Raw genomic sequence first — 24,549 nt, forward strand, 5'->3', positions numbered from 1 at the left:
TAAGCGAGAATGCTACATATTAAAATATATGTATCATAAAGGATCATGTAATTAATATGGTTAATAAGTATGGATATATACATATATATAGAATTATTTCAAAATATATATAAAAACCTAAATTAAAACATATGTTATAAATAATAAATTATTTATTTTCATTTAAAGTATAATAATTAAAAACAAATTTCAGTATCTTTTTTTTTTTTTTTTAAAAAAAATAAATATAATTTTAGCATAATTTTGAAAAAAAAAAAAAAAAAAAGAGTAAAAAAGACAAAAACCAATTTGATTTGATAAATTAAGTACACAAAAAAAAAAAAAAAAATAGGAAAATAAAATATAATTTATAAAAATATTTTTTTAATAAAAATTTAATTAATGACATCACATAATTCTTCATTTTCATTAATATTATTCAATGAAGAATTGGGATTATAATTCATACTATTTTTAGAACTGTAATTATCTTGTATAGAATCTTCATTTTTTTTATAATCATCTGGTATAGATATATAAGATTTAGTTTTTTTATTAGTTCCAATACTTATTTTATTAAACAAAGGGCTCTGTGGTTGTATATTCCCATGTAGCACATCATTCATCATTGGAGCAATAAATCCGGTAATGTTAGGATCTACCCACCCCTCAGGAACTGAACCAAATACATTTTGAAGGCATGAAACATCATTTTGTTCAAGTTTTTCTGGAGGTACAAGATTAAGAAATTGAGGTTTAGGAAGATTTGGTACTGGAATGAATTGATGCACTTCAATAGCATGTAATTTAAATGATATAGAATCTAATTTTCCTCCATCAATTGGTGGTTTATCAATTTTTCCTAAATATTCAATAGTAGGATTAACAGGACTTTTTTCTAAATGATCACTAGAAATAGTAGATTTTGCATCTATTGGATGGCCCATTTGTTTTTTAACTGAATCTAAATCTTTTTTGAAAAATGCTGCAAAATCTTTAGGCATTGATTTAGGATATCCTGTTTGTGGATCAATGTCTTCACCTTCAAGTTTTTGTTTTTCATTACATTGCTTAAAAGAACAGAAAGACCACTTTTTTTTTTTATCTGTTTGCATCTTTTTTGGAGGAGTTAATCTTGCTATTTCTAATAAAGATTTTTTTACTGATTCATCTACATGCATATTGGACATATTATAAATATTGGTATTCTTTAAAAGTAACTCTGGAGAAATATCTGCTACTCTTTGATTGGGATTGACAATTTGGGCTGAATTTTCAAAATGAACTTCAGGATAGGGAACAATTAAAGGTGGTGGACAGTCTAATTCGACGTCTATTTTTGGTACATATTTGCATACAGGTACATCTTGATATTGTTCTTTCCATTGATATTTTACTACATCAACTTGTTTTTCTACTTCTGTAATTTTAGGTATAATCTTTTCTTTTATATCAACTACTATCTCTTTTTCAACATATTTATCTATATATTTAATTTGAGGTACTTCTACTTCTATTATTTGTTGTTCTCCTTCATATTTTGGTACTGGTCTTGGTACTTCTCTGATATCCCATGTAGGAGAAAAAATTGGAGTATATCCAATTGGTACATCTACTTCTACAGGTGTTTCAATTACTTTTTGCTGGGGAATATTTACTGTTCTTTCTTTGTATAATAGTTCAACAGTAGGTACATCATGTTTTGTTTCTTGACAATAAAATTTTGGCTGTACTACATCTTGAACTTCATATTTCGGTAGCTCGATTATTTTATCACGAAGATACTTATCTTGATAAACAGGAATATTAAATACAGGTTGATCCCCTTGAACATTTATTATTGGTATTTCATTATTTTCACTTATATAATTTTCTTCGTTGTAATATTCATGTTCATATTCTTTCTCATTTAAAAGATTACTATTAGCAGTTGCATAATTTTCTCCCTTGCAGCAGTCGCTGAAAAGTAATTTACATTGTCTGTTTTCCATTATGTAATTTTGCTATAGTTCTTTTTTTTAATATCTATTTTATATTATAAATTTCTTTTATTTTATTTATGATTACATAAAATATATCTGAAATTACTCTAATGATTTAATATATTTTAAAATAAATTATATGTATAACAGTTTTTTAAAAAAAAAAAAAATAAAATAAAATAATTCATAAAATTTAATTATTTATCTTCACAAAAATATTATATAGAAATACATGTTTTTTATTAAGGAGAATTAAAAGTATTCATATATGTATGTACTTTTATTCTCTTAGAAAATTAAATAATTATTTATTTATTTATTTTATTTTTTTTTTTTTTTTTTTTTTTGTTGTTATTCAATTTATAAGATTTTTTCTACCTACTTATAAATTTTTTTCTTCTAATTTAATCCTTTTACATATCCAAAAAAGGATATTTGACAAAATTACAAATTATAAATTACAATAATTGTCTTATTGAAATTACATAATTTTATGCTAAAATATACAAATATTTATTATTATTGCTTTATTCATAAAAAAAAATAATATTAGTCTTTCTTCAAAAAATTAAAGAGAAAAATCAAAATAAGAAAAAAAAAATATATAGACAGAAAGGAAGAAAAATAAAGGCATATATATATATAGAAGCATTAAGGGAATTAATTTAAAATGTTATAATACATAAACACAAGTGAAAAAAATTACACAATGTATTATATTTATTTTATTATTTTTTTTTTTTATGTAAACTCCATTTTAAAGGTGTCATGTGTGCATTAAACTAAAGTTTTGATGTACAGAAAAAAAAAAAAAAGAAGAATTAATAAAAATGAAAAAAATTTTGAAATAAATCACATTTACAATGTGTATTTACAATTAAAACATTTTCTTTATTATAAAAATAACATATATTGAGTTCCAAAAACTTTTATTTTTATATATATAGAAAAAAATATTATCAAAGAATAAAAGTTTATAATCTTTACTCCTTTCTATTAATTCTACATAAACTTAATATAATTTTACTTTTGAAAATATGTCGTGTTCATATAATATATATATAAAATTAATAAATTTTTTAATATTTTAAACCCTTTCTTTTATGTAATAATATATATAAATGATATAAAATATGACTATTTTTAATAAGGATATGATTCATTAATTACATACTTTTTATTTACATATAAAATGATATACTTTAAATAAATTCTTAAAACAACTCATTGATATACAAACATATATCAAAAAAGAAGTTTACTTGAGAATTATTTAGATCGGTTGTGCGCTTTTATGCACAGTATATACATAAAGCAGACAATTTTGTAGAATAATATTCTTAGGTGTGTGTATATATTTCAATGTTTGGTTGCATATAATTATAAATTAGTAAATTATAAGAATTAAGAAAAAAAAAATAGGAAAATATTTAAGACTTATTATTTCTATTCATTTTAGAGCCTTCAGAAAAAATTTTTTCTTTTGGCATTTAATATAATATGAGAAGGTTTAATAGAGTGATACCATGAAATAATCGTAACTTCTTTTTTTTATGTAATTCTAAGCTTTAAAAATATTAAGAAATTATTATCTTAAATTTTTTTTTTTTTCAAAAAATATGAGAATAAAAAAAAATTATTATTCTATAGATATTATTGTAAGAGTTATTATGAAATGAAATATATAGAAAACTACATATAAAAAAAAAAAAAAATTTAAATTAAAAATATAAATATAATAAAGTCTTATTTTTATTTTGTTACATTTATTGTAGAAATGTTGTCATATACTTCATATAATATTTAGTTTTATTTTAAAAGAAAAAAAAAAAGGAATTACTAAAAATGGATACTCTATTTTCAAATTTAAAGACAAACATATTAATAAGATAAACATTTATTACTATTATAAGGAAATAATCATGATTAATTCATATATTTTTTCATTCTCCATTTAAAAAAAAAAAGTCACAATAAGATTGTGATTATAAAAAAGTATATAAAAAAAAATTTTTTTTTCTTTTTTTTTGGTAATATATAGAATATATAATTCTTGATAATGATTAATTTTTATTTGAAAAAAGGAAAGATTAATAATTTTAATTCCACTTATCTATTTTTTTTAAATGTTGAAGCTTTAATATGTCCTTTGTCAAGCGTGTAATTTTATATATATATATATATAAAATTTGAAAAATATTAAATTATATATTATAAAATTCCAACATAAGAAAAAAAGAAAAAAAAATAAATTACATAATTTTAATATATAATACTTTGTATTTTTTCTCATATTTTATCCTTTATAAATTTATTGTTTTACTCTTAAGGGTGTTCACAATTTATTTTATTAATAAAAAATTTATGCTGATAATAAAAAAAAAATAAAAACAAAAAAAAAAAATGAAAAATTAATAAAAAAATAGATATATTAAAAAAAAAAAAAATGCAATATATAAAATCAAAAAAAAAGAATTATATAAAAAAATAATAATGTATAAATATTTAAAAACAATTATTTTTTATTATGACAGTTAATATTATAATTTCTATACTGTTATGTAAAATTTTTTATGAAATACCAATTAAAAGCATTTAATATTAAAAATTTACAGAATTAATATATTTTGTTCAGAGAAAAGTAACATATAATAATTTATTTTTTACAAATTTTATTTATTTTTGTTGTCATCTTCTTATTTTATTCTTTAATTTCTTTTTATGGGATCTTAAAAATGAAAATATTAACTTATTTTAGACAAGACAGCGGAAGATTTATTTTAAATAATCAAAAAAATAATGTTCAATTTATTATATGGCAAATATTATGCTTGCAATCATTATATTATACCATTTCTAGTGCAATAGTTTTTATTTTTTTTACTTTTATTAATTTTTCTAGAAATATATCTTATATTTTTAGCACAAAATCTTATTTTAATGGAGATGATGCTTTATTTTACATGTTTTTTATAAATATATTAAATTCCGTTATAATGTAAAAAATAAAAAAAGAACAAATTTTTGCTTTCTAATGAATTTTTAAATGTCTAAAAATTATAAAAATATTTAAAAGTTATAATTAAAACAAAAAATACTTATAAATTTCCTTTTTTTTAAATTTAGGTCATATCCTATAAAACTCATTGTAAAAAGAGCAAAAAAATGCTTAGACTATGTTTTAACATATAATATAATACACTTTATTTTATCTGTTTTAGTGTCAGGGTTTCCTTTATCATGTAAAGAAAAAAAATATATATAATTCATATTTTTTATTATAAAACATTTATTTTTTTTTAACATACTTCAATGATAAAATAAATTTATATTTATAAATAATTAGTTTTTTTGTTTTTTTTTAACTTTTTAAATATGTTCTACTTTTTTATTTGATCAAAAAATTCTCATTTTTTAGGTATGTGGTATATTAATTTTTTCTTTAATATTACTTTAACTGTGCTTATTAGTGAATATATATGTTACAAGGAGGAAATGAAAGAAATTAAAATAAATAATATTAAAATATAATAATTATTGGGATTGTTATTTTTATAATATTATGTTAAATAAATACTAAAATAACGTAATACTTGATTATTATTACATAATTATAGATATATATAAAGAACTCATTTTTCTATTGCTATAATATTATATGAATATTAAAATAATATATAATTAAACATGGAGAAAAATTAAAATATATAAATATATCTATATGATAAAGAAATAAAATCTCAAAAAATTCATTGAGGAAATAAAATAATGAAAATATGGAATTTAAAGGACTGAATATGAAATTAAATACAAAAATATAAAGATGTATCGTATATTGTAGAAACTATAAAATATTTCTTTGAAAAAAATGAAAAAATATATATTTTTAGTATTAGGGTTAAGAAAATTAAAATAAATTTTTTTTTACGATTATACTATTTTTATTCATTTATTCATTAAAAAATTTTTTTAAATATAATAAAGTATGGTATAAACAATTAAAACAACAAATTACAAGTTTTGGCATCAACATATTATTAATTTATATATATAATAAAATAACCATAGAAAATATAGTTTTGATCCCACATTAAAATAATTTCTTCTTTCCTAGTTTTATGATAAATAGGAATTATGTTATTAAAACATATACTTTTGATATAAGTATAACATATAATAAAATTTAAATGATTATTTTTATAAATTTCTTTTAATATTAGTAAATATTATATCTTGTATAATATTATTTCATTTTAAAATAATGCATATAATCAAATTAAAAAAATATAATAAAAAAACTTATACACAAGCTTTGATTTCTTTTTCTTTTTTTTTTCATACAATTTATGTAAATTGAATAAAAAATATTCAATTATTATACAATACATAAGGAGAAATGTTATTCTGTGAATTTTTTTTTTGTTTTTTATAGCAAAAAAACTTATTTTTAAAAATTATATTTTAATATTATTAAATTATTGCTAATTTTTTGAATTATACAAAAGTTTTTTTTTTTTTTTAAATTTCATGTAAACAAAAATTTATAAAATATTTATTAATATTTAATTATTAAAAATTCTTAATTAAAATTTTGACACACAACTTAATTAAAAAAAAAAGTAAAATAATTTACTATTATTATTATAATTTTTTATTTTTTTTTATTTTCAATTTTAAAGCAAAAAATTTTTTTTATAATTTTTATAAAAAATAAAAGCATTACATCAAACAAATATATTATAATTTTGTTAATTACTTTTTTTCTATTCGTTAATATGAATATTAATTAGTTCAAGATATCTATCAAAATGAGTTAGATTCGGAATTATTCCTTTTAGTTCATGGTATATATCTTTATTATTAACCTTTTGAGTATATGACAAAATTTGTTCATAAATTTTATTGTCTTTTTCTTTCACAAAAGTTATTAGGCTGTTAGAAATTTTGATTAATTCTGTTCTTAAGATAGTTTCTATATTCAAAAGAAAAATATTACATAACTTTTCATAAAACATATTATTATCTATAACTTTGCATAAAATGTTTTTATTTCTTGTACAACTAAAAAGTTTCAAAAATATATCATTTATATTTTTAACATTGAAGGTATCATTAATGTTCTCTTTATTTTTACATGAATAAATTATCTGTTCTATAAAATATAATAAATTTTTTAAAACTTCTTCGTTTTCAGTATAAGCTAAAAATTCATATATAATAATGATGTATCTTTTATTCTTTAAATATTCGTTTAATTTTTTCTTATCTTGAAAAATTTTCAGTAATTGCTCAATGATTGGTGTTATAATTTCACTTTTTCTTTTATTTCCATTTTTCACACTTTTCGGAGCTTTAGAATATATCATATTTTTCCATTCAACAAAAAAATATTTATCTTCATTGTATTCATTTAAATCATAAAAAAACTCTAAAATAACATAAAATCCATAATAATCATTAAATATATTTTCAAAATCACTTACAATTTTTTTGACGATAAAGTTATTCAAAAGTTTCGTATCGTCTGTTATTTTTAGTAATCTAGTTATTAATAAAAAGTTTACACTGTTTTTGCATAATTCTATTATATCATTTTTTAATATTTTTATTAAATTTTTTTTATGTTTATTTGTGCTATATCCTAATAAAAAAATTAATGCTTTATTACCAATATTTGTTGATATTAAATATTCGCATCCCTCATGTATTATTTCCATTAAATTAGTTAATTCTTCATCGCTTAAAATCTCACATGCAACTAAAATAATATTATGAGAAACAATGTTATATAACAATTCTTTTTCCACAATATTTTCAATAATTTCGATTAAATATTTTTTTATTGAATTTTTATTTTCTTCGCTAAAATTAGTAAGCATCTCTTTCGAAGATTTTTTTAAAAATTCAGAAGAAATGTTTTTTAATTCATTAATGTTGGGGACTATCAAATAATTAATCATTCTTATTCTTTTAGACGCTTTTAACTTTTTAAAAACTGTATGCCATAATCTTGAGGCAAATTTTGTTAAAAAAGTTTTAGTATTTTTTATTAAACATGAATAAATATCATTTTTTATCTTTTCATTCCCATGTTTATAAAAACACTGAAATATTAAGGAAACAAAATTAAATGTACAGATATCATTAAAATGTTCATAAAAACTTTCCCATAATTTATTTTGAATTTCATTTTCTCCATTTATAATTAAAGCAGAGATAATATGATAACCTAAGTTAGTACGAGAAAATTTTATTAATTCAACTTTTCTTAATTCATTATAAATAATACCCACTTGTTTCTTTTTTTCTGTTTTATTTTTAGTCTTTAATAAATCGTTCAAATATATTCTCAGTTTTTTATAATAATCATAATTTTCTTTTACTGTTTTTTTTTTAAGTTCCTTTATCATTTTTTTTTTTTTTGATTTAGATAAGTTTTCATCGTTCATAATTTTCCTACATTTTTCATTTAAATAATCATCTTTTATTTTTGAGTTGTTTTTACTTTTTGATTCCTTGGAAATATCTCCATTAAATTTATTTTTCATAATTTTTTTATAATTTTTTTTATGATCTGGAATGCTATTATCCCTTTTATTCTTCTCTTTTTTTATTTTCTCTTTTTTTTTAATATTTATTACATCATTTTTATCAAAAATTTTCTCCATTTTTTTATTTTTCCGTTTTGCAAAGTGTTTCTTCATTTTTATCAGTTATTTTTATAAATAGATTTTAATCCTTTATTCTTTTTATTTTATCCTTTTTGATTCTTTTGTTCTTACAATTTTATTTCTTTTTTTTTCTCTTTTAGTTTGATATTTGAGGAAAAAAAAATATATATATATATACTTATGTTAAATATATTTGAAATTTTTTTTTTATTTAAGAAGTGTAGTAAATTATACTTCTGTATTAAGATATATTTTATATATAGTTATCATCATTTAAAAAATCATTAACGTTTAAAGTATTACAATTAATAGTAGAAATAATACTTAAAATACAGTTAATATTTCTGAATTTTTTTTTCAAAATTTTTTTTTTATAAATATAGATAAATAAATAATAATATAAAAATATATTATTCTTTTATTATTTTTTTTTATATATTTAATAAGAAATGGTAATCTAAAAATTATTTCTTTGTTAAAAAAGAGAGAAAAAAAATTATAATAAAAAAAAAAAAAAAACATATTCTACTTATTTTTAAAATTTAAGGATTTATCTTTATATATATATATATGTAAATTATAGTTACCATTGTTAATCTGTTTACATAAAATATTTTTTTTTTTTTAAATCATTTAAGTCACATAGAGAATAATGTTGATGATTAAGGTATTAAGAGTATTTTTTGTGAAAAATAAAAAAAAAGTAAACATATGAAGAAAAAATTAAAAAAATTTAGAAATACATTTTGAAATAAAAATAAATTTAAATATAAATTTAGTATAAGTAAAAAAAAAAAATATATAAATGTAAATTGTTTAAAAAGCTTGTAAACTTTAAAAAAATACGTATATATATATATTATTAAAAGAATATATGTAATATAATTTTAAAAAAGTGTATAATAAGTTAAAAAGAGGGCAATCAAAAATAAATTATTATGCAGTAGTATTAAAAAATGGAAGATCATAGGGACAGTGATGGTATTTTATTAAAACACGGATTTTGTGAAATGCTAAAAGGAGGAGTAATAATGGATGTAAAAAATGTTGAACAAGCAAAAATAGCTGAAGAATGTGGTGCTGTGGGAGTAATGGTTTTAGAAAATATTCCATCAGAACTCCGGAATAGAGAAGAAGTAGCTAGAAGTGTGGATCCAATAAAAATTGAAGAGATAAAGAAAGCAGTATCAATAAATGTATTAGCTAAAGTACGCATAGGACATTTTGTAGAATCCCAAATTTTAGAAGAACTTAAAATTGATATGATTGATGAAAGTGAAGTTTTAACAATAGCTGATGAAAACAATCATATAAATAAACATAAATTCAAAACTCCTTTCGTATGTGGGTGCACTAATTTAGGAGAGGCTTTACGAAGAATTTCTGAAGGAGCTTCTATGATAAGAACAAAAGGAGAAGCTGGAACAGGAAATGTCACTGAAGCTATTAAGCATATAAGAACTTTAAATAATGATATTAAATTTTTATGTGCTTTAAGTGAAAATGAAATTTACAATTATTCGAAAAAAATTAATACACCTATAGATCTTTTATTGCTTACGAGAAAATTAAAAAAATTGCCAGTTGTTAATTTTGCAGCTGGTGGTATTGCTACTCCTGCTGATGCTGCTATGTGTATGCAGCTAGGAATGGATGGAGTTTTTGTTGGTTCAGGAATCTTTGAAAGTGAAAACCCAAGGAAAATGGCTACTTCCATTGTTTATGCAGTTAGCTATTTTAATAATCCTAAAGTTCTATTAGATGTTAGTTATAATTTAGGAAAGGCTATGAATGGAAGCACAAGAATTTCAGAAAAATGGAAAAATAAAAAAAAGAATGAAGAACATAATAATTTGTTAACACAAATGTCTACTTTTATGTAATCCCTTTTTAGACATATTTTAAATTTTATTTAAAATTTTCTGGTTTACTTTTTCGTAATTATTTATTATATACATATGATACGACTTCATAAAATTTCAAAAAAAAAATACTATAATCTAAAATTGATTTTAATTTTTTTTTTCTTTTTTTTTTTTTTAATATTTAATGAAATTATTTGATTTAATATTCTATTTATGGTTGATACATTAATCCTTATAATTTTATTATCTCTAATATACATAGATGTAAAGAATTTTTTTTCTTTAATAATCTTTGTCTATTTTTATTATTTTATTGCTTTAATAAGTCACAATTGAGCTTTTTCATATATAATGTAATCTAGAAATGTATATTTTATACATTATTTATTTTTTAATTATATTTTTTTAATAATTAAAGTAATTATATTTTAATACTTAATAAATTAATATAAATAAATATATAGAAAAGTCTTTTAAAGAAAAAATATTTTTCTACATTATTATAATGAACATACATTTTTATTATTCTAATTTTTTTTTTTTTTGTTAAAATTATTTGTTAAATCATTTTAATTGAAAAAAAAGTGTAATTTTTAAATGAAGCTATTTTTTTTAGAAAAGTAAAAATTCCACTTAGAATATTTAATGATTATTTGTAATATATTAAACTACTATTCTTTATAATTTTGGGAGCTTATATAATTTTTATGAAATATTAATTTTAATAGTATTTTTGTTTTTTCTATATTTATGTACTTCTGTAACTACAAAAAAAATTCTAAATTAGAAGGAATACTAATATAATTATTTGCACATTGAAGCATAGAAGGAAAAAAAAGGAATATAAAATTTTTTAAAAGAAATAAAAAACTGAATAGTATGTACACATGCATACAGATATTTTATTTACTTTTTTTTTTTTTTTAATACTTTATGATTTAGAACAAAAAAAAAATTGTTAACATACAATGTTTACTTTTTTTATCAAATTTCTTTTTTTTTTTTTTTTTTTTGTTGTTACTAATTTAATTACATATTAAATTTTATTTTTTTGTAAATTTTTAATATTTTATTTTTTAATGAATAAAGATCGAGTGTGTAATCCTGTGGGATTTTTTTTTTTTTATTAAAAATTGAACGTTTTTATTAAATGAAATAATAAAATTTAGACAGATATTTATATAATATTCTTTTTTTTACATAACTTTTTGGAGAATTTACATTTTTGAATTAAGATAGTTAAAATAATTTAAAAAAAAAAAAAAAGTTCTTTAATTAACTAATAGAATGTAGTATTTCTAATTTTCGAATTTATTTATATATATACATGTATACATATGCATTTATTCATGTTTGTAGGTATTGCAACATATAAGTGCTAGTGACATAACATTTTGTTAAAAATATATATATATTTATAAATTCAGATAAGGAAAAACAATGATAGGAGGAGAAGTAATAATAGAAAAAAATCCATCAAAAAAATATTGCATATCAAAAAAGGAACCATTATGTGATAGTATAATATGGAATATGCTACAGAATTATTATAAAAAAGCAGCTATAAATGCATGGAAAGAAAATGTAGTACCTTCTTTCGTAACTAGCAATAGTAAACTAGCTAAAGATTATGCACGAGTAATAATAAATTATATGAAAGATTGGTTCAATAGTAATGAGTGTGATCGTAATGCTCCTATTTATATTTTAGAAATTGGTGCAGGTCACGGAAAATTTACTTATTTAATTTTAAGAGCATTGTCAAAATACAAAAAATTTTTTAAAAGTATGAATTTACCTGAAAGACCATTTATATATGTTTTTACTGATGTAGCTAAAGATAATATTACTTACTGTATGAATAATGAAAGGTTAAAAAAATATATTAATAGTGGAAATAGCAGTGAACAAACATATACAAGTAAAAATAACTCATATGAAGATTCAGAATATGAAAGGCACGATATAAGTTGTGATTCTTCAACAAATGATTCTTGCTGTTCTTCATGCGGTGAAACAAATTATGCAGAAGAAAAAAGTAGACATAACTCTAATTTTTCTATGCTGGATTTTGCTTTTTTTGATGGAAATGAAACTACTGACAAAATTTATTTGGAGATATCAAAAAAATATATTCCATCTGATACACCAATAGTTCTAATATGTAATTATGTTTTGGATTCTTTATTAACAGATGCATGGATAGTAAATGGTGAAAACGATTTTAAAAGGGCTTTGTTGTCAGTATATTCACCAAATGAAGAAAAAGATAAAACAAATTCTGATATAATGTTAAGAATGTCTGTTACATGGGATTGGGAAAAAGTTGATATTGAGGAAGAAATTAAAAAAAAAGAAACAAATAAAGCATCTGACTATTTAAGAAAATATGAAGATATTTATACAGTTTTAAAATTGTATTCATATTTTAATCAATGTTTATCATTTGTATTTCCTGTAGGAGCTTTCATATTATTTAAAAGAATGCTAAAATTGAGTAATAATAAATTGCTGTGTTTAATAGGGGATAAAGGATATCAATCATATGAAGAGTTTAGAGGTTACAGAGATCCTCATATAGTAGTCCATGGTAGCTTATCTTTTATGGTTAACTTAAATGCAATTTGTCTTTTTTTTCTCTCCTTAGGTGGATATTATATATATACTCCTTACTCAGATAATTTTCAGATAGTCACTCTATTAATGCATCCAAAAAATGATAAAGCTAAAAATGGAAAAGAAAGTAAGACTTCCACTACTAATAATAATGTATTAAATGAAAAATTATGCAATAAAAAAAAATTTTATATAATAGATTTTTTTAAAAAAAATATAAAAAATATTCACGATCAAAATACAAGTACTTCAAATTATTCCACAGATACAAAAGAAATTAATTGTAATTCAAAAATATATTCAAAAAATTCTATAAACGCACAAAATGTTTATAAAAAAATTAAAAAAATTAATTTAAAAAATTTAAATAATATGACTATAAAATTTGGAGGAACCATTGCTTCTTTTTATGATAACATAGAACAGTTTCCACCAGATCTTTTAATCAGTTGGCAGAAATCAGTAATTCACAATATTGGCCATAATACAGCTAATGTAAATATAAAAGAGTTAATATCTTTATTGAGATATTCTAATTATGATTCAGATGTTTTTTTTAATATTAGAAACTCTTTTATAAATTTAGCTTGTTATCCTAATATTAATGGTAGAACAGAAAAGGATATATTACTAGATATCAAAGAATGCTATAACAATTATTATTCCTTTAAAAATGATGAAGATATAGCAGATATATGTGGGCATGTATGTATGAAATTTGGGGAGTTTGAAAAATCTATTTTCTATTTAAAAGAAAGCTTACGTAAATTTAAGCATTCTAGGCATTCATCAACATATATTAATATTGCTTCTTGTTATAAAATTTTACGTAATTATAATAAATCCCTTAAATTTATCAGATCAGCTATCAAATTAGCAAATAAAGAAAATAAAAACAAAAATATTCCTTTAAATAACAATTCCCATTCTTACGATTTATTATATAATATCCAATTTTGCTCTAATCCGATCACTTATGCTATGATAGGTATAAATTACTATGCACAAAATGATGGCCTATATTACTTATCCTTCGAAAATAGAATTAAATTGAAATATATTTTTTTACTTTCTAAAGAGGAGGAAAAAGTTTTAAAGTACATGAAAATAAAATATCAACATTCTTCTTACGATAAAGCATCAAAAAACTTTAATTTAAGTGAAATAAAAATCATAAAAGTTTATGATGAAAATAAAGTTCTCTCTTTAGAAGATTTATATGAATTAGAAAAAGAAAAAAATGAAAATGATGAAGTGGTGAAGTTAAATAATATAGAAGAAAAAAAAACATCTTATGATAATGTAGAATACTTGAAAAACAATTTAATAGATTGCTTGGATAAATTTCATTTTCAATTTTGTGTTATTGATGCTCCTTGGATTATTAAATCAGATATTGTAGAATTAATTTTAGAAAAATCGAAACATCTTATTACATATGGTGCATTATCAGACTCCTCTAAGCGCTCTCTAAATGTAATTTCAAAATATAAAAAAGTAGCTGAACATATAAGCTGGGTAAATAACAATTATATTCATGATGAATGTTTATATGAAGCAAGGGAGTCTTTACATTATATAAAAAATGTTATCTCTATAACAGTTACACACTACAGCACTAATGTATATACTAATCAAAATGAAAGCATTAATTGTAAAGAAATTTTTATAAATGACTTATGCAGTATTTTGAATTCTCTGCAAATTATTTTAAACTTTAATTTAACAGGCTTAACTGCTAATTTCTTAAAAAAACAAAATTCAGAAAAAAAAGAGTCTGCTAAACAAATAGAAGAAGAAGGTAATATAGAAATATTAACAAGTAGTTGTTTAAATATAAATGATGATAATCAAAAAACAATATATAATGAAGCTAATAATTTTATTGGATGTTATGTATGTCTTACAGGGATGCTGATGTTTTCACAATACAAAAAATTATCAGAATGTTTTAATGTATATGGAAATTATTTATTAATGAATAATAAAAATGATGAATTTATAACAAAAATTAATATTGTTGGATTGAATGGTTCTTTGTGTCTAAAAAAAACATTATCCAATTGGTCCATTCAAGTTTTTAATATTAATAATGATAAAATATTTGATAAATCAGGAAGAATATCAGCTAGTCAAAATTCTAATGATGTATTCATAAACCAATATTTAATAAAAACAAATGGCAAAAATAACAATATTAAGCATTTCAGCGAATATGATTTAAAATGTCCCTTTAAAGATTCTAATGAATCTATTGATTCAGATATTGATATCTTAGAATTTTCTTCTAGTGATGATAATGATAATAATAAAAAAATAGAGGAGCAATTAAATAATTCTACTGACTCAAATAATGTTTTATCTGACAATAATAGCAAGAAAGTACTATTTGATAGAAATTTAGAAATACTAAAAGATCTTCCTGGTAAAAGATTTTATTCTACTAGTAAAGAAATATGCGAAAATATCAATTTAGATGAAAATTTTGTTGATATAACAGTTAATAATAATTGTTTTTACTCAAGAATTATTGAAGGAATAAATCTGTCTCACAAAAAAGACGGATCAATGGTTTATTTTAAATATAATTCTAAATGAAATAAAAGTATATTAAATATATATATATAATAATCTATTGTTGCATTTTTTTTCATCATAAATTCGTTTTTTTTTTTGGTGACACAAATATTAAATATATCCCATTATATTATTAAAATAATAAATTAAAAATATTTAGTTCTTTTCATATTGAAATGAAAAGTAATTAGTAATATGAAGTATATTATATATTATTTTTTTTATTAAATATATATATTATTTTTTATAAAATAAGTTTTTTTTCGATATATTTTTTTTTGTATCGATAAATAATTAATTATATATATATATATAATTTTTATATTTTAAACAACACATTTTGTATAATTACATGTTAACATAAATATTAGTGATGATAAAAAAAAAAAAAAAAATTATAAATTAATCATAATTTCACTAAAAAAAAAGACTTTCTATTAAAACATAAGCATAATACACATGAAAGATTTGTGAAAGAAAACATATTTTATTTTTTTTCAAAATTCTTATTAAAACATAGTTGTACTAAAATTAAAAGCTTTAAATAAATTAAATAAAATATTTTTAATTAAAAAAAAATAATATTTTTATCAGCTATATAGTTAGTTGCGAAAATTCATTTCCTAAAAAATCATATTGAGAAAAGTTTATGTAAGAAGCGAAATCAAACTTAGAGTCCAACTGAGATTTATTTTTTTTTAATTTTTTTATAAAGTTTTTAATTTCATTCATTGAATCTTCAAAGTGCTTCTGAAATTTTTTTTTGCTAATTCTAAGAGTTTTGCATATTTCATCATCTGAATAAATTTTTTTATTTAAGAAAAGACCAAATTTCATAAATATAATTAATTTATTAATTTTTTTTTTTAGTGATTTACAAATAAAATTTCTTAATCCTTTTATTACAATGTCATTGTACATAATTTCATTAAAACTATGAATATCATCTGAATTAACTATTAAATCTTTATATGTATTTTTTTCCTGATTTGATGAATTGTTATTATGATAAGTAATAGGCTTTTCAGCATCTATAATATTGACTTGTGATGATAGCACTTTTTCTATTTTTTCTATACGCATATTTAATCCTTCACTTATTTCTTTTATACTTGGATTTCTATCATTTCTTTCTAAAAATGATTCTTCAAATTTTTTTATTTTATTGTAATCATTATATGTATGAGGTGAAATAGATACAAACGATTTGTGCTTTTGGTAATAATTGTATGTACTATTTTTTGCCCATATATAAACATATTTAGTTAAATTTTTTATTCCTAATTTTTCTACATCATATTTTTTGAATCCATTTTTTACTGAATCTAAACTAACTAATAAGAAATCATCTTCACTTAAATTACTACTAAAATTTGCTTCTGCTTTTCTTATAATGTTCTTTATTAGAGGCATAAAATATATAAGTAATTTTTCAGATAATTTTATTTTATTTTCTAGGTCTTTTGAAAATTTTTCCTTATCGTAATTATATGCATATATTAATTCTTCCATTAATGGTGGTCTATTTTCTAATTTTTCAAGTATATAAATAGAATTTTCAAAAAATACAATATCTTTAATACATTCAATAAATTTCTGAACTTGTGCATTTATTAAATTTTCACAATCATTATAAATAAGTGCATCTGTATCTTCAAAATTGTCATCAAAAAGGTTATATGTTTTTTTTTTATCTTTATCTTGTAATACTTCTTTTTCTTCATTTATTCGTTCTATTTCTGCATCTTTAATTTGTTTATAATTCTTGTAGATCATATTTCCCTTGTTATTATCATATCCTGAATGAGATTCCGCATTACTACAATACTTCTTTGAATTTAATTCCTTATTTTTATCATAAATTTCATTTTCTACCTTTTTTTTTTTTTCCCCTTCTTTTTTCTTTTCATTTTCCTTATTATCTTTATTTATATTTTCTTCTGTTATGTTAAAATCAAATGTTATATTATTATGAGTATTATTGTTTCTAAAAAGTGTAAACATATTAGTTTTATTATAAAAATATGTTTTAATTAATAAATCTTCATCTTCTTTTTGTACTAAATTTTTCATTTTGTAAATGTATATAATTAACTTTTTTAAATTATCAACAGATACATTAATTTCTTTTGACCACATGTCTAAAGTTAAAATTTTTTTTTGGTCTCTTATGCTTTCATAATATTCTAATCTTAACTTATGAAATAAATACTGCTTTATTACTTCTGTTTTTACGGTTTGCCCATTTAATAATAATATATTTTCTTTTATTTTATTGCTATTTTTTTTAAATATGCTTTTATCCTCTAAAGAGAGTAATACGTCCTTTAACTTCCTTTTTTCTCTATCATAGATATCATTCATATATCCCCTTTTAAGCCTTAATCGTATTTTTTTTTTTCCCGTATTATTATGAATACTATTATTCTCAATACTATCACTGTATTTATTTTTTTCATTCAATACTCTTTCTTTATTATCTTTGTTATCATTTAACTTTTTTTCATTTACATTATATTTTTTTTCTTCTTTTGTATTACTCATTAAAAAGTTTATATTTGGATTAGAATTTAATACAAAATAATTTATTATTCCATCATTAAAATTTACATTTTCATCTATATATTTAATTAACACATCATTATAACGTAAAGAATTGAAATAGCTATTGATGTTATTTTTTCTTTTTTTTCTTACTTCATTATTTTCTACATTTATTATATCATTAGAACTATCTTCTTTCATATATAACTCTTTTCCCTTTCTTATGAGTTCAAAAATGTTTTTATATTTAAAGAAGTTTTTCTTGTTTTTTCTTCCATTTCTTATAAGATTGACAAAATCATTATTATATACTATTACTTTTCTTATTTGGTAAGATTGTATGAACGTTAATTTTTCATAATAAAAAAATATAATAAATGAATACAACAGAAAAAAGAAATATTTTTTATTTTTTCTTGTATTAAAATTATTAATAATTTTCAGAATTATTAAAGAACATAAAAAATTTAATTTTATACTAATCATTCCATTAAATAGTTTTCATGGTATATGTTACAATTAATATATGCGTAAATATTATTCTTTATTTTTAAAATCTGCTTAATGAAACTGTCTTATAAATAATTCTTAAAAAAAATGAATTTAATAAAATATTTTCTTTTTAGTTTTACTCTTCATATTATTTTATTATTTTTTCAAATTATATTTTTTATTTATTTTTTTTTTTTTATTATAAATTTATAATAATTCTTTTTTTTAATTAATATGAATTATTTATTTTTTTTCTCTCATAACTAATGTATCAAATTAAATTATATATATATGTATTTCAAATAATTTTATTTATAAATTCTAATTATTAACTATAATTAATTTTTATATAAGGACTACCGTGTATATAACTTAACTATTAGCTTCTAATATACTGTCTTAAAACTTTCTTTTTATTTCATTGAATGAAAATATTTTATAATTCCACTTGAAATAAAATATGATTAAATATTTAATTAAATTAATATAAATAAGTTGTTTTACAAATTAAAAAATTATTATGTTTATATCTCCTTATTTTTTATTAAAGAAAAACATATTAAATATAGGAATTATATAATATTTTACTTCTTTTTTTATAATTTTTAAGTAAATTTTTTTTTTTTCATACATTTATGTCATCTGTATCTTTATAATAATTCTTTTAACATCGAATAAAATGAAAATAAAAAAAAAAACTTTAAATTTATTATTCTAATAATTTAGGTATCATTAAAAAAAAAGCATTGAGGAATATTTTTTAAAAAGAAATGTTAGTATATTTTTTATAAATATAAATTAATTTAAATATATAAAAAAACTAATTTTTTATTATATATATCCATAAATATATATTAAAAAAGTATAATTAAAAGGTTTCTATAAAATTTAAAATTATATAAAATTTTTTTTTTTTTACTGTCAAAATAATATAATTTTAAATAGGTAGCATTATGTTTAAAAGATATTTTTTTTTTTTATTCGTTTCAGATATAAAAATTTCATAAATTAATTTTAGTTATTATATAAAATTTAAAATCAATTTTTAATTTATAATAAATAATTAATACATTTAATATTTAAATATTTTATATCTGAAAAGTTTGCATGAGGAATAAGAAAAAATGTAAATTTGAAAAATCAATAAGAAGAAGAAAAGAAGTAGGTTGACAGAATGGCCGAGTGGTCTAAGGCGCTACTTTCAGAGAGTAGTCTGTATAAGGCGTGGGTTCGAATCCCGCTTCTGTCATTTAAAATTATTATCTATTTTGGACAAGAAATGGTATATAATATTGAATGAGGAAATAGGAAAAATAGTTAATAAAGCATATGGAATAATTTATAATGTTATTTACGATATGAAAAAAAAATATATAGGATAGTTTATCATGTTATTTGTACATAAGTACAATTCAAATAATAAATGGTGGAACTCTTATTTTATTATTAATCAAATAGAGTACATGAAATAAATAACTTTTATGACAATAATTTTTGAATAAAACATGCTTAGTATTTTATATATTCTTAGCACACTAATAAGACATTTAAAAAGTTTAATAATAATTACTTTTATTAAATTTAAACATTCTATATGTAAAAAACTTTAATTATATATTAAAGAATCTTTTAGCAGTTATTTTCCTTAAAAATTATTAAAAAGTTTTTCAAAAAAAAGTCTGACAAAATTTTTTTTTTTTTTTTATGCATATAGATTTACAGCAATGCTTTTAATTAGTTATTTAAGATATTCTCTTAAATATTGTGAGGTATATATAACTTTTTATTTGGTTCTTATTATAGAATTATTTATAATAAATTAATATCTTTTATTATATAGTTATAGTTTTTATAAATTGTGAAAAACCATAAATATTAAAAAAATATGTAAAATTTTAAATTATTACTTCATATTATTATTGAAGGTTACTATATATGTAATTTACAATTATTAAAAGTAGATATTACAGCATTATATTATTAAAATATCTACTTATAAAAAAGAAAGATTGTCTTAATTTTCAATTTTTTAATTCTAACTTGAAACTTAGATATATTAAAAGCTACAGTAATTTTATTAATTTATTTTACGTGAAATATGTATAAAACCTTTTTATGAAGTTATATTCTTATAAAACATAAAGAAAAAAATTACAAATAAAGTCAAGATATTAAAACTTCTTTTAATGTAATGAAAATTAATTCATCTATATCTACGTATGATTTATTCTTAAGTAAATAAAAATATTTAACTTTTGTATTTACTGATAATTCAAATAAACCAAATATATATCAATATATTCTAAAGCCAAAAACAAATTAAAATAATAAAAATATTTCATCCTTTAATTAAAATATTAAATTTTAAAAATTGAAAAAATAATAAGTATTATTTTTTCATAAAATTTAATTATATATAATTATCTAGATAAAGTAATAAGAAAATTTTCATAGTATAGCATTATTCTAAACTTATTTTTAACAATTTTGCTTAATATTATTATGAATTTTATAAATGTTAAATAATTTCACTAAAAATAGCATACACAAAAGAAATAAAACAAAATTTTATCCTTTTAAGGAACAAATTTTATAAATCATCAAATTTTTGTAACTATTAATTCAAATGGTTCCCTAGAACTTGTGTCATAATGTAATTAATTTTTTTGGGAAACAACTTGCAATCTTAATTTTAAGATATTACTAAAAAAATTAACTGAAAACAAAAAAACTCTTTGAAATAGGTAAATCTGAATATACATTTAATAATATATTATGTATTTTATTTAAATTAATAACATATAAAAAAAAGAAAAGTTTGTATTTATAGCATTTTAATTTTAAGATATAAAAAATTTGTTAGTAATATAAAAAAAAAAAAATTATTAGATTTATTTTATTTTTGTAAGTTTTTTTGTTAAAAATAATTGTATTGTTTTATTTTATTATTTTTTTTTTCTTGGTTAAATTGTTTGTGGTATGTAAAATTTTATCAATTCCAATTAATTTTTGAACCATAAAAAATTGAATACAAAGTTTAAAAGAAAAACAAAAGGCCTTTTGCTTTTATTAACATTTAATTTTTACATACTTTTGAAACATAATTAATAACTATCATTTAATTTATTTTTTTTTTTTTTGTTATTTTATATAATCAATGCTTTTAATAAGGATTTAAACTTTTAGTAAAAAATACTTTTATTGTGGTAAATAAATACCTATGAAATTATAATTTTCTCGATTATGTAAATTATATGTGTAAAGTTTACGTATTAATAATATGAATATATCTTTACAATAATTAAAATTAGTATAAAAATCTCAATATTATTAATTTACTTGTTCAACACTCCAGTAAAGTGATTGAATAATCAATTGATAAATCAGCAAAGCTCATTTCAAAAAAATAACTGATCGAAGGATTTAACATATATCTATTAAACTTTAAAACAAAGCAAAATATATAATCTTACATTTTTAATATAAAACACAAAAAAATCATATTAATAAAACTTAATATTTATACTTGGCGTATTAATCATATCTTTAATAAATCTTTAATTCCTAATAACAGTAAAGATTTTATTAATATATTATTTCTTTTTAAGAACTATTTTTACAATATTTGTTTACTACACTTTTGAATAATTATGATATTTTATATATAATTAATAAAATATAATGGACCAGCCGGGAATCGAACCCGGGAGTAATCGCATGCGAAGCGAACGTGATACCACTACACCACAAGCCCAGTAATTATATAATAAATAAATTTATTAAAAATATGAAGTATTTTCCTTAAAAAATAAACGAATATTATATATTTATAAATATTAACTTTTTTTTTTTTTTTTGTTTTATTGTAAATTACAATTTATTTTAATTTGCCATATTACTTTTATTTTTCTTCGATTGTACAATTGTATTTTTAATAATAATAGTTCATTATTAATACTTTTTACACAAAAAAAAATTTTCCAGTATTAATAAAATTTTATTTTTGGAAACTTCATTTGAAAATTTTAGAAAACCCCAAAAAAATAATAAATAAATAAATAAAGAGAATAAAAAAACTAAAAAAGAAAAAAATTGTGAAAATAAAAATTATTCCAATTTTTTTTTAACTTAAATGAATCTTCAAAAAACATATTTTTCCATTAAATTTTAAAACATTAAAAAATTCAATAAAACAGATTTAAGTACTTCAGAGATTTTAATATTATTTAAGAAATATGATATTTTATAATGAATTTGAATTACTAAACAACATAAAAATATGTTATTTCAGAATATTAAAACTAGAATAGATAAGAAAAGTATTTAACATTCATTTATACAAAATGAGTAAAGTAATTTTTTCAATTTTAACATATCTGTAATAATTATCTCCGTTTTTATAGAAAAATCAAAAATTTTAACAAATTTAAAATTAATAAAAAAGTTGATTACTAATTTATATATAGATACATTAATATAAATACTACCTTTTTTTTTCTTTTTTTTTTTCATTTTCTTATTAAACTTTTAAAATGAATAATAATAGTACTAAAAAGGATAAATGTAACGAAACTTCTGTAAGGAATGAAAAAAATAAGAATATTAATGAAATGATCGATGAAATAGACACCAATGTAATTTTGCAGATTAATTCAATGAGTACTGAAAATAAAAAAATTTTTTTAAATAATTATATAGCAAAAATAAAATACATGAATGAAAATCATTCTAAACTAAGATATTATGAAATATTAAATGTAAATATAAACTCAGACGCTAAAACAATAAGGAAAAGTTATTTATTACTGTCAAAATTATTAAGTGTTAATAAAAAGTTATCAAGTGAATATGAAGAATGTTATTATTTAATACAAAAATCTTATAAAATATTAACTGATAAATTTGAAAAATTTTATTATGATGTTTTAAATAATTATATTGATGAGTCTATGATAGAAGTGCAAAGAGGAATATTAGAAAAAGAAGCTGATCTCATATATGCAAATAAAATTGATGAATTAAAAGATGAATATAATGAAAAATTAAAAGAAGAAGAAAAAAAAAATGGGTTAATAATAGAAAAGGCATTATTTGGAAATTTAGCTCTAAAAGATGAATATATAAATAATTGTTTAAGCATAAATCCCATTACTGAAGATCATATACAAGGCCCTTTTTTAGATTTAACAGTGCTTTTGCAATGTAGAATTGAAAATAGTTCATTATTGTTCAATGATGATGCTTCATTTGCTTATTTTTTGGGAATTCCTAAACCATTAATTAAAATATCAAGTAAAAATAAGAAATCCTATATAAATATATTAGAAGATACAGAAATGCATCTATATATCAAATATAAATTCTTAAATGTTTATCATGAATTAATTGTAGTAGATAGATCAACTTTTACTTTACCTCAAAGTGCGCATAGAGTTTTTGGAAATTATATTTGTGGTCCTTTTTCTCCTGTTAATGTAATAAAATTGAAACAGTTATCTAATTCATTTATGGATAACATTTTTAAATTTTTTTCCAAAAATAAGGTTTATATTACTTTATTTACAACAATTATACTATGTGCACAATCTATTAAATCTATATAATCATAAAACATTATAATAAATTGCATAATTTGAAACTACTGAAAAGAAAATAAATGATGAAAAGAAGGGAGCAAAAAAAAAAAAAAAAGTTATTTTTTTTAATAGCAATTTTAGTTTTTTTTCTAAATTTTCTTATTTTTTAGTAGAATTATATATATTATATTTTTTTTCTTTTTTTGTTTGTAATTTTCTTTATATCTTTTAAAATTTTTAATATTTA

At 18.9% G+C, this 24,549-nt stretch overlaps 7 protein-coding genes and 2 non-coding genes across 9 annotated transcripts; 5 read left to right on the forward strand and 4 right to left on the reverse strand.

Annotated features, from left to right (window-relative positions):
* Nucleotides 1–374: 374 nt before the first annotated feature.
* Nucleotides 375–1,970, reverse strand: ALV7 (inner membrane complex protein 1j, putative; the record flags this gene model as incomplete). The annotated part of the gene is made up of 1 exon (XM_028677546.1): nucleotides 375–1,970. One exon carries the CDS (start codon nucleotides 1,968–1,970, stop codon nucleotides 375–377), a length of 1,596 nt encoding a protein of 531 aa, XP_028533924.1.
* Nucleotides 1,971–4,696: 2,726 nt separating this feature from the next.
* PRELSG_1127000 (protein SYS1, putative) lies at nucleotides 4,697–5,492 on the forward strand (the record flags this gene model as incomplete). The annotated part of the gene is made up of 3 exons (XM_028677547.1): nucleotides 4,697–4,959; nucleotides 5,088–5,203; nucleotides 5,380–5,492. 3 exons carry the CDS (start codon nucleotides 4,697–4,699, stop codon nucleotides 5,490–5,492), a joined length of 492 nt encoding a protein of 163 aa, XP_028533925.1.
* Nucleotides 5,493–6,724: 1,232 nt separating this feature from the next.
* PRELSG_1127100 (mRNA binding Pumilio-homology domain protein, putative) lies at nucleotides 6,725–8,665 on the reverse strand (the record flags this gene model as incomplete). The annotated part of the gene is made up of 1 exon (XM_028677548.1): nucleotides 6,725–8,665. The coding sequence occupies one exon, from the start codon at nucleotides 8,663–8,665 to the stop codon at nucleotides 6,725–6,727; it is 1,941 nt and encodes a 646-aa protein (XP_028533926.1).
* Nucleotides 8,666–9,588: 923 nt separating this feature from the next.
* PDX1 (pyridoxine biosynthesis protein PDX1, putative) lies at nucleotides 9,589–10,515 on the forward strand (the record flags this gene model as incomplete). Its single annotated transcript, XM_028677549.1, has 1 exon — nucleotides 9,589–10,515. One exon carries the CDS (start codon nucleotides 9,589–9,591, stop codon nucleotides 10,513–10,515), a length of 927 nt encoding a protein of 308 aa, XP_028533927.1.
* Nucleotides 10,516–11,937: 1,422 nt separating this feature from the next.
* On the forward strand, nucleotides 11,938–15,711 carry PRELSG_1127300 (conserved Plasmodium protein, unknown function; the record flags this gene model as incomplete). The annotated part of the gene is made up of 1 exon (XM_028677550.1): nucleotides 11,938–15,711. The coding sequence occupies one exon, from the start codon at nucleotides 11,938–11,940 to the stop codon at nucleotides 15,709–15,711; it is 3,774 nt and encodes a 1,257-aa protein (XP_028533928.1).
* Nucleotides 15,712–16,284: 573 nt separating this feature from the next.
* Nucleotides 16,285–18,720, reverse strand: PRELSG_1127400 (conserved Plasmodium protein, unknown function; the record flags this gene model as incomplete). Its single annotated transcript, XM_028677551.1, has 1 exon — nucleotides 16,285–18,720. One exon carries the CDS (start codon nucleotides 18,718–18,720, stop codon nucleotides 16,285–16,287), a length of 2,436 nt encoding a protein of 811 aa, XP_028533929.1.
* Nucleotides 18,721–19,894: 1,174 nt separating this feature from the next.
* PRELSG_1127500 lies at nucleotides 19,895–19,975 on the forward strand. Its single transcript has one exon. It is a non-coding gene; the product is annotated as a tRNA-Leu (tRNA).
* Nucleotides 19,976–22,408: 2,433 nt separating this feature from the next.
* Nucleotides 22,409–22,480, reverse strand: PRELSG_1127600. The gene has a single exon. It is a non-coding gene; the product is annotated as a tRNA-Ala (tRNA).
* A 778-nt stretch (nucleotides 22,481–23,258) lies between these two features.
* Nucleotides 23,259–24,329, forward strand: PRELSG_1127700 (DnaJ protein, putative; the record flags this gene model as incomplete). Its single annotated transcript, XM_028677552.1, has 1 exon — nucleotides 23,259–24,329. The coding sequence occupies one exon, from the start codon at nucleotides 23,259–23,261 to the stop codon at nucleotides 24,327–24,329; it is 1,071 nt and encodes a 356-aa protein (XP_028533930.1).
* Nucleotides 24,330–24,549: the final 220 nt, after the last annotated feature.

Source organism: Plasmodium relictum (assembly GCF_900005765.1).
Source record: "Plasmodium relictum strain SGS1 genome assembly, chromosome: 11".
Taxonomy (NCBI): Eukaryota; Apicomplexa; class Aconoidasida; order Haemosporida; family Plasmodiidae; genus Plasmodium; species Plasmodium relictum.